Source organism: Limulus polyphemus, unplaced genomic scaffold, assembly GCF_000517525.1.
Source record: "Limulus polyphemus unplaced genomic scaffold, Limulus_polyphemus-2.1.2 Scaffold4229, whole genome shotgun sequence".
In the NCBI taxonomy this organism is placed as follows: Eukaryota; Metazoa; Arthropoda; class Merostomata; order Xiphosura; family Limulidae; genus Limulus; species Limulus polyphemus.
In genome coordinates this window covers 70,610-84,213 of record NW_013669839.1, presented here as the reverse complement: position 1 = coordinate 84,213, position 13,604 = coordinate 70,610, and the positions used below count along the sequence as shown (strand labels likewise).

Below are 13,604 nucleotides of genomic sequence, written 5' to 3'. Positions count from 1 at the left end.
ATTAAAAACTACTCTGGGTTCATCTGCAGTGCAAATCTTCTTAGTATTCTGTCATGCATTCTTCACAAAGTTAGTTATAACAACCACAGGGTAAAAAAGACTGAGTGAGACTATCATACTTGTTTTAGTCAGTTTCTGGATAAATTTGTAGTAACAACAACAGAATAGCATACCGAGATACGTAGGCATCTGCGAAGGGGGGGGGGGCACTGCCCCCACCTAGAAAGTGGAAACATAATGCTTTCTTTGTTCATTCAGTATATGTATTTGAATTTTTGTATTCAATTCACAATCGCACACTAACTTGCCCCCTCCCGAAAACTTTGCCTCCCCCTGGAAATATTTCTGCAGACGTCCATGCCAAGATAAGTTACAACTCAGTATAACTTGGGAAAACCAAGGCTACATGTGTGTCGTTAGCTTCCCCTAACAGCTGCATTTCTACACAGCTAACAAATCTGACTGCACAAGAGTAAAATCTACTGAACTATTGTTATATTTTTATATCACAGATTTTGTGCGTAAATAACCAAAAAGCTTGCCACCATTTTGTCTAATAGAAACGCTATTGAGCTTGTTAGCTTCATTGGAAAATACAACCCAAACTGTGATCAGATGATTAATCATGTGAGCTATGCCTAAATAGGTTCACAGTAGAGAGTGGTGTTTAATGGAGGATTACAGTGAGAACAAAAGGCTTTATAGGCACATGGTAACATATCCAATGATAACAAAGAGCTATTTATGTACACGGTGACTTACCTAATGATCACAAGGAGCTATTTATGTACATGAGGACACACAAAGTGATCCCAAGGAGCTTTTTATGTACATGGTAACATTCCCTAGTGATCACAAGGAGCTATTAATGTACATGGTAACATACCCAGTGATCACAAGGAGCTATTTATGTACATGGTAACATACCCAGTGATCACAAGGAGCTATTTATGTACATGGTAACATACCCAGTGATCACAAGGAGCTATTTATGTACATGGTAACATACCCAGTGATCACAAGGAACTATATATGTACATGGTGACATACCAAGTGATCCCAAGGAACTATATATGTACATGGGGACATACCAAGTGATCCCAAGGAACTATATATGTACATGGGGACATACCAAGTGATCCCAAGGAACTATATATGTACATGGGGACATACCAAGTGATCACAAGGAACTATATATGTACATGGGGACATACCAAGTGATCCCAAGGAGCTATATATGTGCATGGGGACATACCAATGATCCCAAGGAGCTATATATGTACAATGGTAACATACCCAGTGATCACAAGGAGCTATATATGTGCATGGGGACATACCAAGTGATCCCAAGGAGCTATATATGTACAATGGTAACATACCCAGTGATCACAAGGAGCTATATACATATATAGGGACATATCCAGTTATCACCAAGTAAAAAAAAAAGAGAGAGAGATTAAAATATTGCTTTTTAAATGACTAAATCTCCTGTGAGGTAAATATACAAGTTAATATTGGATTATTCACCTATGTCATGCAATCACAAAACAATGAAATCTACAACTGATCAGCACATGGAAACTTTGTGCAGAACTGAAGAAGTAAGCAGTGTCTTACTTTTCAATAAAACAAAGATAAAAACTGAAATATAATTATGAATAGTTTACTTTCTGTTTTGTAACTTTTTTATTTTTTTTAGCAGCTGCTCTTCCCAAAAAACAGAAACGTATTAAAACCCTGATACTCTGAGAAATCATGTACAGATCTATTTGTAGAAGAGTTGGAGAAGATCTATATAAGCAGTTAACAAGTACTGATTACTGATAGCTGTTCTGTACTATCATTGATTGAGTTGAATTTTAAATTTTACTGTTTTAATCAACATCACTACATATGTTTCATTTCAAGATCAACTTCAGTTCTGTATTATTCTTTCTCTACACTCAAATGTTTAAAGTAGAGTTATGAGTAAACTATAGTAATGCCATTAATGCTTAATTAAATGGATCAGTAATTTTACACAGTACTCTGGAACACAATTAAAACAAAACAATTAGAACATGCATACATTTCATTCACAATGTTTTATAGAATGTATAATTAAGCATCTTAACAACATTGTTTACTACACAATACATTACATAGCACACATGCCTGATATAAAAACATAAATGATTATGGCTTGCAAATAAAGCATATTCAAAATACAGCTCAATCTAGATCTAAATGTTTTTTATTATTTACTTCAAGTAAAACTAAAGCCAAATTTGAAAATATCAAAAGGAAAACTTATCAGAACACTAAATATATGTTAAGTCATTCAATTATACTCAACACTTTGCACATAGATATTACACAGAAAACCTAATGTATCTAACATGTATTTATATGTTAATCTCCTATCTTGATTAACATCTGCCTACAAAATTATTTGTTATCTCATATTCGAGAACTTTAGAAATAGCTTCAAAAACAAATGTGTATTTTAGCAAGACAAATTTAAAAGTTATACACCAAAATATCATTTTCTGAACAAACACAGTTCTTTCAAGCAGAATACAGATAGATAGAGTACTTACTACAAATCTCCTCACTCTGGGTTTTGGTTTCTCTTTTGGCTTTATGCTTTCTTCCCGAATAGCTTCAAACTTTGCCCTCAAGTTCTTAGCTGTATCAGTTTCTGGTAGGAATTCATTTTCATTTTTAGTGCTATCTTGTTCAGCATCAGGTTGCCAATGCTCAAACTTAGCCCGAAGATTCTTAGCTTTTTCAGTGTCCCATGCAATGTCATCTTCATTTTTGTAGCTGCAGAGAATTATGTTGGGATCTCTTTCTGGTTCTGGTGAAGGCTCGTGTTCATCGTCAATCTTCGTGTACTCTCGTGGTGGAGTGATACGTTTTACTGGCTTGGGACCAGCTGGGACATCACCACTGTCAGACTGATTCTCCAACTGCTTAAACTTGTTTAGCATCTTCTTAGCAGTGTCAGTAACGATAACTTCATCAGCAGCATCTGAAGATCGTACAATGTTGGGATCTCTTTCAATTTCTCTTACAGGAGATTCTTCTTTTTTAGTTTCTCGTGGAGGAGTAATCTGGAATCGTTTCCTTTCTTTTGATTCCTCTTTGTAGTTTTCAAAGAAGTGGAAACGTTGAGTAAGCTGAGTAGGATCAACTTCAATTTCATCTTTAGAAACTGGGTCACTACATTTGACAACATCAGCATCTCTTGTGGGAGACACTGTGGATATAGGCACTTCTCTAGCCCGTTTTTGATCAGCAGAAGGTGATTTAACTGATGAGGACGAAACAGTTGTGGCATCAATCTGTTTGAAAAGTGATCTTGCTCCTGCTGCAGTGCCTACAAATGAAACAAAATTTCTTTCATAAACCAGATTCAGTATAAAATACATATGTGATATTCTACAAAGATTTCATTACAATATCAATCATTCCCCAAGTTAACTAATTACAATTGTAAGGTCACCATTTAAAACTAACAAAGTTAAATTTTTTAATAACTATCTTACAGCATACATTTGCTCAAATCAACCAAATGGTATTTCACCTTGATGTTTTTAACTTTTCCAAAATACTACAGGAAATTCATTCGTAAGGCTTACCATCCACTGTATTACTACTATACACATGTTGCCCAGTTTCCAGTTGCTCTTTACCAATTAACTTTCAAGTACAATACAAATTTATAGACTTCTAGCTTTTAGCAACCTCACTCAGTTATAGTTATCAAACAGAAAACCTACACAAAAGGCAATCTTAGCTAAAAGGTCAGTGAGGCATCAACGATAAGTCATGTATTATACTGTTTACAGAATCACATTAAAAAAATAGTATAATACATCAGATTTGCACTGCAAATATTAAAAGACTTACAAAAGATCAGTTCAAATATCATACAAGATTAACCATGTATCAAAAATATTCTATATTTATCCTTGGGAGGTCTAAAAAAAAAGTTAAGCTTAAAATTCGGGAATGTTTGACATTATAAGATAATGAAAAACATGACAATATTTTGAGAAATTGCAAGGTGGCAAATATGCAATGATATACACAGTTTCTTTGTACTTTGTGTGAGTTATGATAGAACAAGGTCATAGGTTACGATACAACTAGGTCAGGTCTAGCACGTCCCCAGGAAGATGCATATCACAAACTTTAGGCTTCATAGCTTGTGTGGACTATGATACATACAATTAGATCATATCTGGCAAGTTCCCAGAAATCTGCATATCACAAACTTTAGACTTCATAGCTTGTGATACAATTAGATCAAATTAGGTAAGTAGAAAACTGCTTCTCACAAACTTTAGGATCATTACTTGTACCAGTGTGTTTAATGCATTCTTTTCAAGAATGTACTTACACTAGAATAATAAGCCTTACAGTGTGTTTGTGTAAAACCTGCTGGTTTAAGGATGGATTCTAGCAGTGTTTAGGTATGACCTGCAAGTTTAAGAACTCATTCTAGCAGAGTATACGTGTGTGTGTATGACCTACAAGTTTAAAGAAAGATAGTCCAGTAGTCTTATGTAAAAACATTAGGCTTAAGACATGAACCACACAATAAGCAAGCAACCAACCAGTTTCAGAGAGATTGCACAAGAGTGCTTGTTTGATCTATACATGGAAGATGAGCCTATTTTATGTTTGCAACATACCTGTTTCACTAAAGACACTAAAATCTTCTTCTTTTTCTCGTCGAGCTTTTTCTTGTTTTTCTTGTTCCAATTCACTCTCCAGTTCACCTTTTTCAAACTTCTCTTTAATGTTTACTGTTTTCACTTCATTGCCTAACTCGACAGATGCTGATTTGGAAGCCAAGTTACTTTCAGCTTCTTTGCATGCACGTTCATAAAGTGCCCTTTTCGACTCTGACCTTCCCAAACACATCTTCTGCCGCAGCTTGTTGAGTTCATCCTTTGTATCTGCACCTTTAGCTTCAGGTTTTCCAACATTCCCACTTTCCCATTGGGATTTCAAGTTTGACATTTCCACAAATTTAACCTGGACACAATCGATATAACATTTAGTTTACATACATCAATGGCATTTCACGAATTTTAAACCTATATAAATCAATGATGAAGGAAAAGATAAGTAGTGTAATGATACAGTGTAGTATATTTCTCAACTCATGCTTCTGTAACACGTGACAATTATATATATTTTAATAGTTATGTACTTAGCTTAATATATATTTTGAAAAGAAATTCTTAGTTTTAATTTAAAATACTTGGCTTTATACTGATGCAACATTTTTTGAATGGATGGATGACAACCAATCACACTATAAATATCAACACTCTACTGTACTCTGGTGGAATTAATTTTCACATGATATGTGGGTGAATTTTCCATATTATTTCCCTTGTACACCATTTTTCCTCACTGTCTCCATAATTATTTCCTTTAATATATAAATATAAACATATGTGGCAATGTATTTTTCATGATACATTTTCCTTACCTTGGAATTAAACCTAAAATTTGTCATACTCCAGTTCTCTACCAACTGAGCTAAACAGTTAACCCAGTTGCGATTGCTAGTAAGTCACTTTTTAACAACTCAAATTACTACATTCTTCCCCTCTCACAAATAAAGCTCATTTTTGGGCCTAATTTCATGGTCACTATAGTTTAGTGCCAATGCTGTAATTAATTTTTTAAATAATATATATTTCCTCACCTCAGAAATGAACCCAAGACCAATCATGTTCCAGGCAAGTGCTCTACTACATGAGCTAAATGGTAAACATACTAACTATCTACATAGTTATCATAGATATTGTATATTTCATGACTTTTGCTATAGTACTCTGCAATTCATTTCTACGTACATTCATTTTATATATTACTCAGTATTGAAAAAGACAACAATAAAATCACTAAGGTTGAAATTATATTCTGAGCTTTGATGTAAAACATTACCTTTTCTTTCTTTTTGCTTTCTCTAACAACTGAGGGATCATAATCCTCATCTTCACTAGATCCTAAGATTTCACCATTTTCTTCACCAGATACAGCAGATTGATACCTCAATAAAAATGTAAGAATAAAGAAACCTAAGTAAAACTTGCTTCTCCTCTTATAATAAAAAGTGTGTAAATTTGTTATTTACACATCAAGAACACTGTTATTACTTGTTTCTGTTGTACTTAAAATGTACTTTAAAATTAATGTTTAGTCAGTACATTTCTCATGTAGAGAAAATTTCTCTTAAGACAAACATTCTTTGTAAACAGAAAAGCAAATTATTATTTCATAAAAGACTTACTGGCATCATCATTTTCATAACATCTCATCTACGTTGTAACAAATTAATTTTTCACTTAAAAATATTTTGATTTTAAGCTTTATTATATCATGAAAATAAGTCAGTTTTGGTATTTTTAAATACAAAAAAGAAATTCAAAATCGATTAACTGCTAATATGTTACTGCTTTTGTATAATTTATCTTTAAGATAACAAATATAAGAGTTATTTGTTAATTTTATCTTTTGCACACTGCACTGATTAACTTGAACATTTATCAAAAAACTGTGTGTGTGTGCATGATTCATGATTTCTCAGATATAGTCACTTACAGTGACCTTAGGTTGGACTACTTTCTAATATCAACTTGTAACATTGCTTAGAATAGATTAGAAAGTAACAGGATAATGGTTTAAAAGAAGTACTGTACACATTCAATACACTATATAAACATTAAACATTATTTAGAACCATACACATGTTTTGTTCTTTTTCTCAAATGCATTACATAGGGTGGCTGAAGTCATACGTATGGAGTATGATTATCCTAGTACAAGGTACAAAACAGAGTGTGATGTATGATATTTTAACAACTGTAAACTCTCTTCTCACATCTACTATCAAACAAACAAAGAGAGTTTAAGACTAATCTAAATATATCTTATTCAAATTCAAATTAAACATTCAATTATTAGTAGGAAATAATAAAATACAATAATATGGTGATTAAGGAAACCATATAAACTGTGTACTTGTACTCTAACTCTGCTTACTTTGCTAGACGCTGCATAACACTTTCAGTTCTCTGCAAAGAGAACTTGTCTGCGATAGAAGCGTAATGAATCTCTTCCTGGGGAGATTCAAAGCGAGACCTTATACCAGTCAGGTCTGGCACTGAGGGTAAGTCTACCTCAACTTTGGTGTCAGCTATTAATATTAAAAAAAAACAATTAGGAGAATTACTTCATAAAACAAAATTAAGGTAACCTATTCTAAGTTTAATTCATACTCTCACATACAGTGTGATCTTTTAATTTCAGCATCACATTATATCACATGATCATAAAGAATTTAACATTCATCAAATAAACTCCTCAAATGTTAAACAGATCTGTTATTCTGTAAAACATATATCACATGATCATAAAGAATGTGACATTCATCAAATAAACTACTCAAATATTAAACAGATCTGTTATTCTATAAAACAAATATAATATAATCATACAAAATGTGACATTCATCAAATAAACTACTCAAATGTTAAACAGATCTGTTATTCTATAAAACAAATGTAATCTAATCACAATTATAAGCACATATATTATTCTGTAAATCAGAACTACAAGTATTTACTGTTCATATAATTGTTGAAATGATCAAAACATGCCACTGTCAGAATATTTAATGTGTTACAGTGTTGTTTGTTATAAAGTTTGTCCATAAACATCTACGTAACTACGAACAGTACTGAAGCTTATGGTAAAGAAAAGTTTGTTTGTTTGTTGAATTTTTGCACAAAGCTACTAAAAAAACTACTTCCACTAATTGTTCCTAATTGTGAAGTAATAAGCTAGAAGAAAGGCTGTTTGTCAAAACTACCAGCCGCCAACTCTTGGGCTACTCATATCCTACCAAATGGTGGGATTTAACTGTCACTCCTGGGAAGGGGTAGTGATTTGACACCTTCTCACTTCTTACTTGTATAAATCTTGATCTGATGGATGAACAAATCAATCTGCTTTAAAAATAAAAACTTTTGCTCCAGTGATAAACCACTCTGTAATTCCTATTTACACATTTAACCAACAATGATGTATCTACAGGGGCAACCTACTGACAAACTGACTTCCAGGACAACTTTGTTTGTTTTGTGGCTAAGTACAAAACTATACTATGGAAAATTTGCACTGTATCCCTGTAAAGCCTATTGCTGAACGAATGAGAGAAAGGGGCAACAAATTTCGAGTTTTCATCAAGACTGAAGATAATTTAAAAACTTATAAACAAATGAAAAATAACTATACATTTCAACACCAGGGACAGCTGCACCACTGAAATCTGTACTGAATGTGACTGAATTTAAAAGTTAGACAAACATTACCACCTAATATTTTGTATTTTAATTCTTTTTTCTAAACACTGTTGTTGTTGGGGGGGGGGGGGATTTTGCTTTAAACATAAAACGATTACATGTTCTTAGCGAAAAATGATAAGTAAACATCTTCCTCTAAAGTATTTATTTAAAAACCTCAGGCCCGGCATGGCCAGGTGGTTAAGAGCACCCAACTCGCAATCTGCAGGTTGCGTGTTCGAATCTCCGTCACACCAAACATGATCGCCGTTGGGACGTTATAATATTACGGTCAATCCCATTATTCGTTGGTAAAAGAGTAGCCCAAGAGTTGGCGGTGGGTGGTGATGGCTAGCTGCCTTCCCTCTGGTCTTACACTGCTAAATTAGGGACGGCTAGCGCAGATAGCCCTCGTGTAGCGAAATTAAAAAAACAACAAAAACAAACAAAACAGTTTAATATGTGTTCACTTATATTTCATTGATAACTTGATCAAACAAAAAAATATATATGTAAATATTTTTCTAATACTGATTGATGCCTGCGGACTTACAACGCTAGAAACCGGGTTTCAATACCCCTGGTGTACAGAGTATAAATATCATATTGTGGAGCTTTGTGCTTTACAAACAAACAAACAAATTCTGACTTTTACCGCATTATGACGGCGCTGCCGGTTCGATTTACAGGACGTGAGAACAAAACACGACTTTAAAAGAAATCAGAAAATGAACTATATTTTAAATAATAATTTTTTCGTTTGTTTGTCGTAAAGTGCAAAGCTACACGATGAACTGTTTGTGCCCATTACAGATATCGAAACCCGCGACGGATAACTTCCCAAGCTGACGATATTTGTTCAAAATGAAAAATAATAAATCAGGAGAAGTCTTTGTACGTTTCACTAAATATATATGATATTTATTAAGTTAAGTTCATAATTTATATCTCCGGATTTCATAACAAATGTTTAAAATATTTACTTAAAAGAAATAAAGTTGAATGATAAATAACTTCTTGGTTAAGTGTTACATTACAAACTTGGACATTTTGTTATGTAGAACGCTGTGTTTTCCTTATCTGCTTTCGCTTGCCTCTGTCCTTTGGACCAAAGCCATGAGGTTTCAGTTGAATTGGCTATATGGCAAAGGAAACAGCTGCGCCCTTCAAAGAGTAAGGTCAAGTTGACATGACTCATTTGACGTATTTTTATGGGATATCACCTTTCTTGTTGCTTCGATTTTCTTCATAAATGTGGTGACGTAAACTTGTTTTTATCTATCCATACTGAAATAATTTTTATACCTGTAAATTTGAAATGAAAACAAACTCAATATATATATTTTATACCAAAATTAGCAAATTTAAGCATCGTTAACACGTAAAACACGAAAACTTGGGATTTTTTTTTGCAAGCAGATACAAATGTTCAGTATTTTCTATACTGTCATGCTATAAAAGGTAACATGACTTTCTTGATTATTTTGAATATTAATATAAAAATATTTTAATAAACCAAATATAATCTATTCTTTCGCTTGCCAAAGATATTTTTTCTTTAATATCATTCTTTCAGCCCTTAAACCTATTTAATTGACTTATTTTCTCTTTTTTGGCTTAGATGCAAAGAATTAGTGAAAAAAAAAACAGCTTTTACAAATTGACAATAATTCACACTACGGTAACTTTACAAAAGAATTCATCTATGTGAGATTATTCCAAAGATATAACATTATCATGATGACTGATTGGAGGCCGAAGAACTAATTCAATAGTATTTAAAGCCCGCTTTCAATCATTTTAAATCAAAATTTTAACACGCGCATAAATAAAATTAATAAAATCAACAATTAATAAAGAGTAATTACAATCATTAAAATCTACATAAACAAAAACAACTGATAAAAAAAGGGGTTGAGAACGCTATATTAAATCGATTTTGGAGCCTCACCACGACATTGCAGTCCATGTCGCCGGGTGTAGTAATACTGTGCATCTTGACAATGACGCTGCAACGTAGTTTCAATTGCAAAAAAAGTTTTATAGTAAGGCTGTCATGTTCAACAGTCTGACGACACAGAAATCATAGGCGACTACCGGTATGGTTTTCGTATGTAATAGCGTGAATACCAGTTTCATTCTCCTGTTGCTTGGGATATATGTACCGAAGCCAACTTGTGTACACGTGTTTTGTGTCACTTTTTCAAACGGAGATATTTCTTTATAATGTTGTGTAATGTTGCCTAGGCCATGTGGCCAGCTTTTACCAGTGATCTTTGTGTTCGTGGATTTTCATGTGATCACAAGACACCACATTTTCGTTGCCTATGCTGGGCACGACTTATTACAGGCTTCTCTCTGGATGACCCTGGTTCCCCAAATTGATCCATATTACTTTGTTTTGCACAAAGCTACTCGAGGGCTATCTACACTATCTTCCTTATTTTGAAGTAATAAACTAAGACTAGAAGGAAGGCAGCTATTCAACACCATTCACCGCTAACTCATGGGCTACTCTAATCGAAGAGTGGGCTTTGATCATTACTCTTATAACACATTCACAGCCCCAAAGTGCATAGCGCAATTAATTTACCACAGTAACGTGGCACGAATCACAGAGCCATGGATCTTCAAATACAAGCGGTATCCTCGTCTTGGAAAATCTAAATCTCCGAACTCAACACATCTTTATGATATGAATGTATGAATATTTTGAGTTTGAAAGGGATATTACATACCTTCACCAACAGCAATCAATTTTCGGTGAAATCCTACTACCTAAGTAACATTCGAACAATGTTAAAATGTAGTTCTGATACATACATGTTCAACGCGACTTTAGATCGGCCGTGGTTGTCAATCGATTTGTTGATTTGCATATGCAAAATCGTTTTTATATATCGTACACAACCCACTGTAGACATCTAATAATAGGGCCACGTTAAGTAAGAGATAAGTAACGTGCTCTAACATAAAACAAATTTTCGAGGGAAGAAACTACTTTTAGCCTTTAGTGTAGTTGTAATGGCTTCCATCTTGATTGTATATAAAATTTTTGACCTTTTGACTTCGAAGTATGGAACATGGTCGAAGGAAAACTGCTTCAAACCTTTTATATTTTACGCATAAGCTACTGCCATAAAAACATCCATATATTAAAGTTGAAATTTGTCATTCAATATTTAGTCTTTCTTAGATTAGAAGTACATGATGTTTTCAGACATTATATAGAAATAGAAAGCATTACCTGGTGGAATAATCAAATGAAATAATGTTTAAAGGAAGACGGTAAATACATACCATGACAAATAATGACAAAACTGCTTTATTGTAACTTTCAGCACAAAGTAAACTTGAAATTTGAAGAACATACTTAATATCTTATGGTCCATTTGCAGAAATGTGGAGACACCATTATCTGAGAAAGACAACTCATCCTGAGCTTAAGATGGCTAATGCATGATGGCTGCTATCGTAACCTGAAAGGGTCCCCTTTAATATAAAAACAATAATCGCAAAATATCTGGAAATATGTTATTAAATCACCCATAAAATATTTTATGCAAAAATTACCGTTTGATAAAGTAATGTCCGAAATAGCATTTTTAGAAATATGTTATATTTTATATGAAGTATTCTCTTTGCTACCGTTCCTCGCCACTATTAGCCAAAAAGTTAGCCTGGTTAATTTGTTGCGACTTGTTAGTGGTCTTCGGAAGGTTGTGTATTACATGCGTTTTTGACAGAATATTCATCGCTGATTTTATAAATTTCATCTTTTTGTTGTGTATTTGTGTTATGTTTCAACGAACATTAATGCAGTGTTTAAACAGCTAAACTATGCTTCTTTTTGTGTGGTTCGTACTTTCATTCACCATTCATTTGAGGCAAAGCTGTTAGATTTTAAGTTGTTTCTTTCTATATAATTAGTGTGGTATTATGTGTCCGTCAAGGACGAAGGAAGTATTTACATGACGTGATGTATCAACCAAATTATTTGTCTAAGCTTGAAACATCTTTCTGTAATGTTAGCTCAAAGCGTTTGAAGCTGCTAAGTTAGTTCTAAGATGATAAATATTAAAACACTTCTGATCCCCTTGATAAGTTACCATGAGATTATTTATTCTTTTACACAGGAAAAAAAATGTAAAGCGGTTACATATATATATGTGTGTAAGTTGTTTTACCTCCATAATTCAATGTTGGTGAAAAAACGCAATAAAAACAAATTGTGTTTCATTCAATCGAATAAAACCAGTTGGTGTATTAGTCGGCATATTGAAATACATTTATCATCACTGCATGGAAGTGACGAACGCAATCAACTAGAATAATAATGCTGAAGAAAGGGTGTACGTCTTAAACTAGATAATTAACACATTGTGATAATAAATATCTATAAGTTGTTTCGTATTTGTATCACAAAATCGTTGCTTCATTAGCATATCTTGTTTTATCAACACTGGATGTAGCAGATATAGTGTGGTTGACATATTATTACATTTTCCTTATATTTATTTACACAGAGTCGAGTAACTTAGTGCTTTAGAGGTAGAGTTTGGTCACTAATTTATCTATCTTTGAACATCCAAAAGAACTGTAAATATACATTGCAAATTGCAAACACGCACTAATCATCCTTAAATTGCACACACACAAACACTATCATACTTCCAGCTTCCTTTACAGTGTACACGATTTGTTAATGTATTTCGCAGTCTTTATAAAACATACTTTAATAACACTACGCACATAAAGTATTAATGATCTTGTCATTCGAAGCTTGAAAATAACTTGAGAATAGTTACTTTACTGTTAACCAAAATATTTTTAAATTCGAGCCATGTATTCTCAAAAACTAATACCCTCGTGTAAAAACTACTAATGTATAACAATATGTAACAGAGTACGAACAGAATAAAGCACTATAATCCAATTAAGCTAACACTTCAACGCTGCTTGCTGTTTGTGTATTTACAAATAAGTTCCAATAAATGGATATTCCTTCTAAGGTTTATTATGATAAAAACTAATTTTTTCACCTGTTTCTATTGTTATTTTGTTTCAAAACAAAGAATAACATGCAATAAATGTAATTCATATCAGCTCAGCTTGAAGATCGAATTTTCTCGTTTGGCGATATCTGGATGTGCCCGTGGGCTAGATTGAGGTGTGGTGACTTTTTTAAATGCTCTTTTTCTTTTTATGATTATGAAAATGTATATAAAAGAGGAAGTTTGTTTATCTGTTTAT

General features: G+C 33.1%; 1 protein-coding gene across 1 annotated transcript in view; it reads right to left on the bottom strand.

The window, feature by feature from the left end:
• Positions 1-13,604, bottom strand: part of LOC106470808 (kinesin-related protein 4-like) — a 68,446-nt gene that overhangs the window by 7,191 nt on the left and 47,651 nt on the right. The window contains exons 14-17 of the mRNA XM_022399451.1: positions 7,051-7,204; positions 5,953-6,058; positions 4,683-5,028; positions 2,580-3,361 (exon numbers count right to left, since the gene is read on the bottom strand). Of these exons, the coding sequence (XP_022255159.1) occupies positions 2,580-3,361; positions 4,683-5,028; positions 5,953-6,058; positions 7,051-7,204 (1,388 nt within the window). The remainder of the gene's footprint in view (positions 1-2,579; positions 3,362-4,682; positions 5,029-5,952; positions 6,059-7,050; positions 7,205-13,604) is intronic.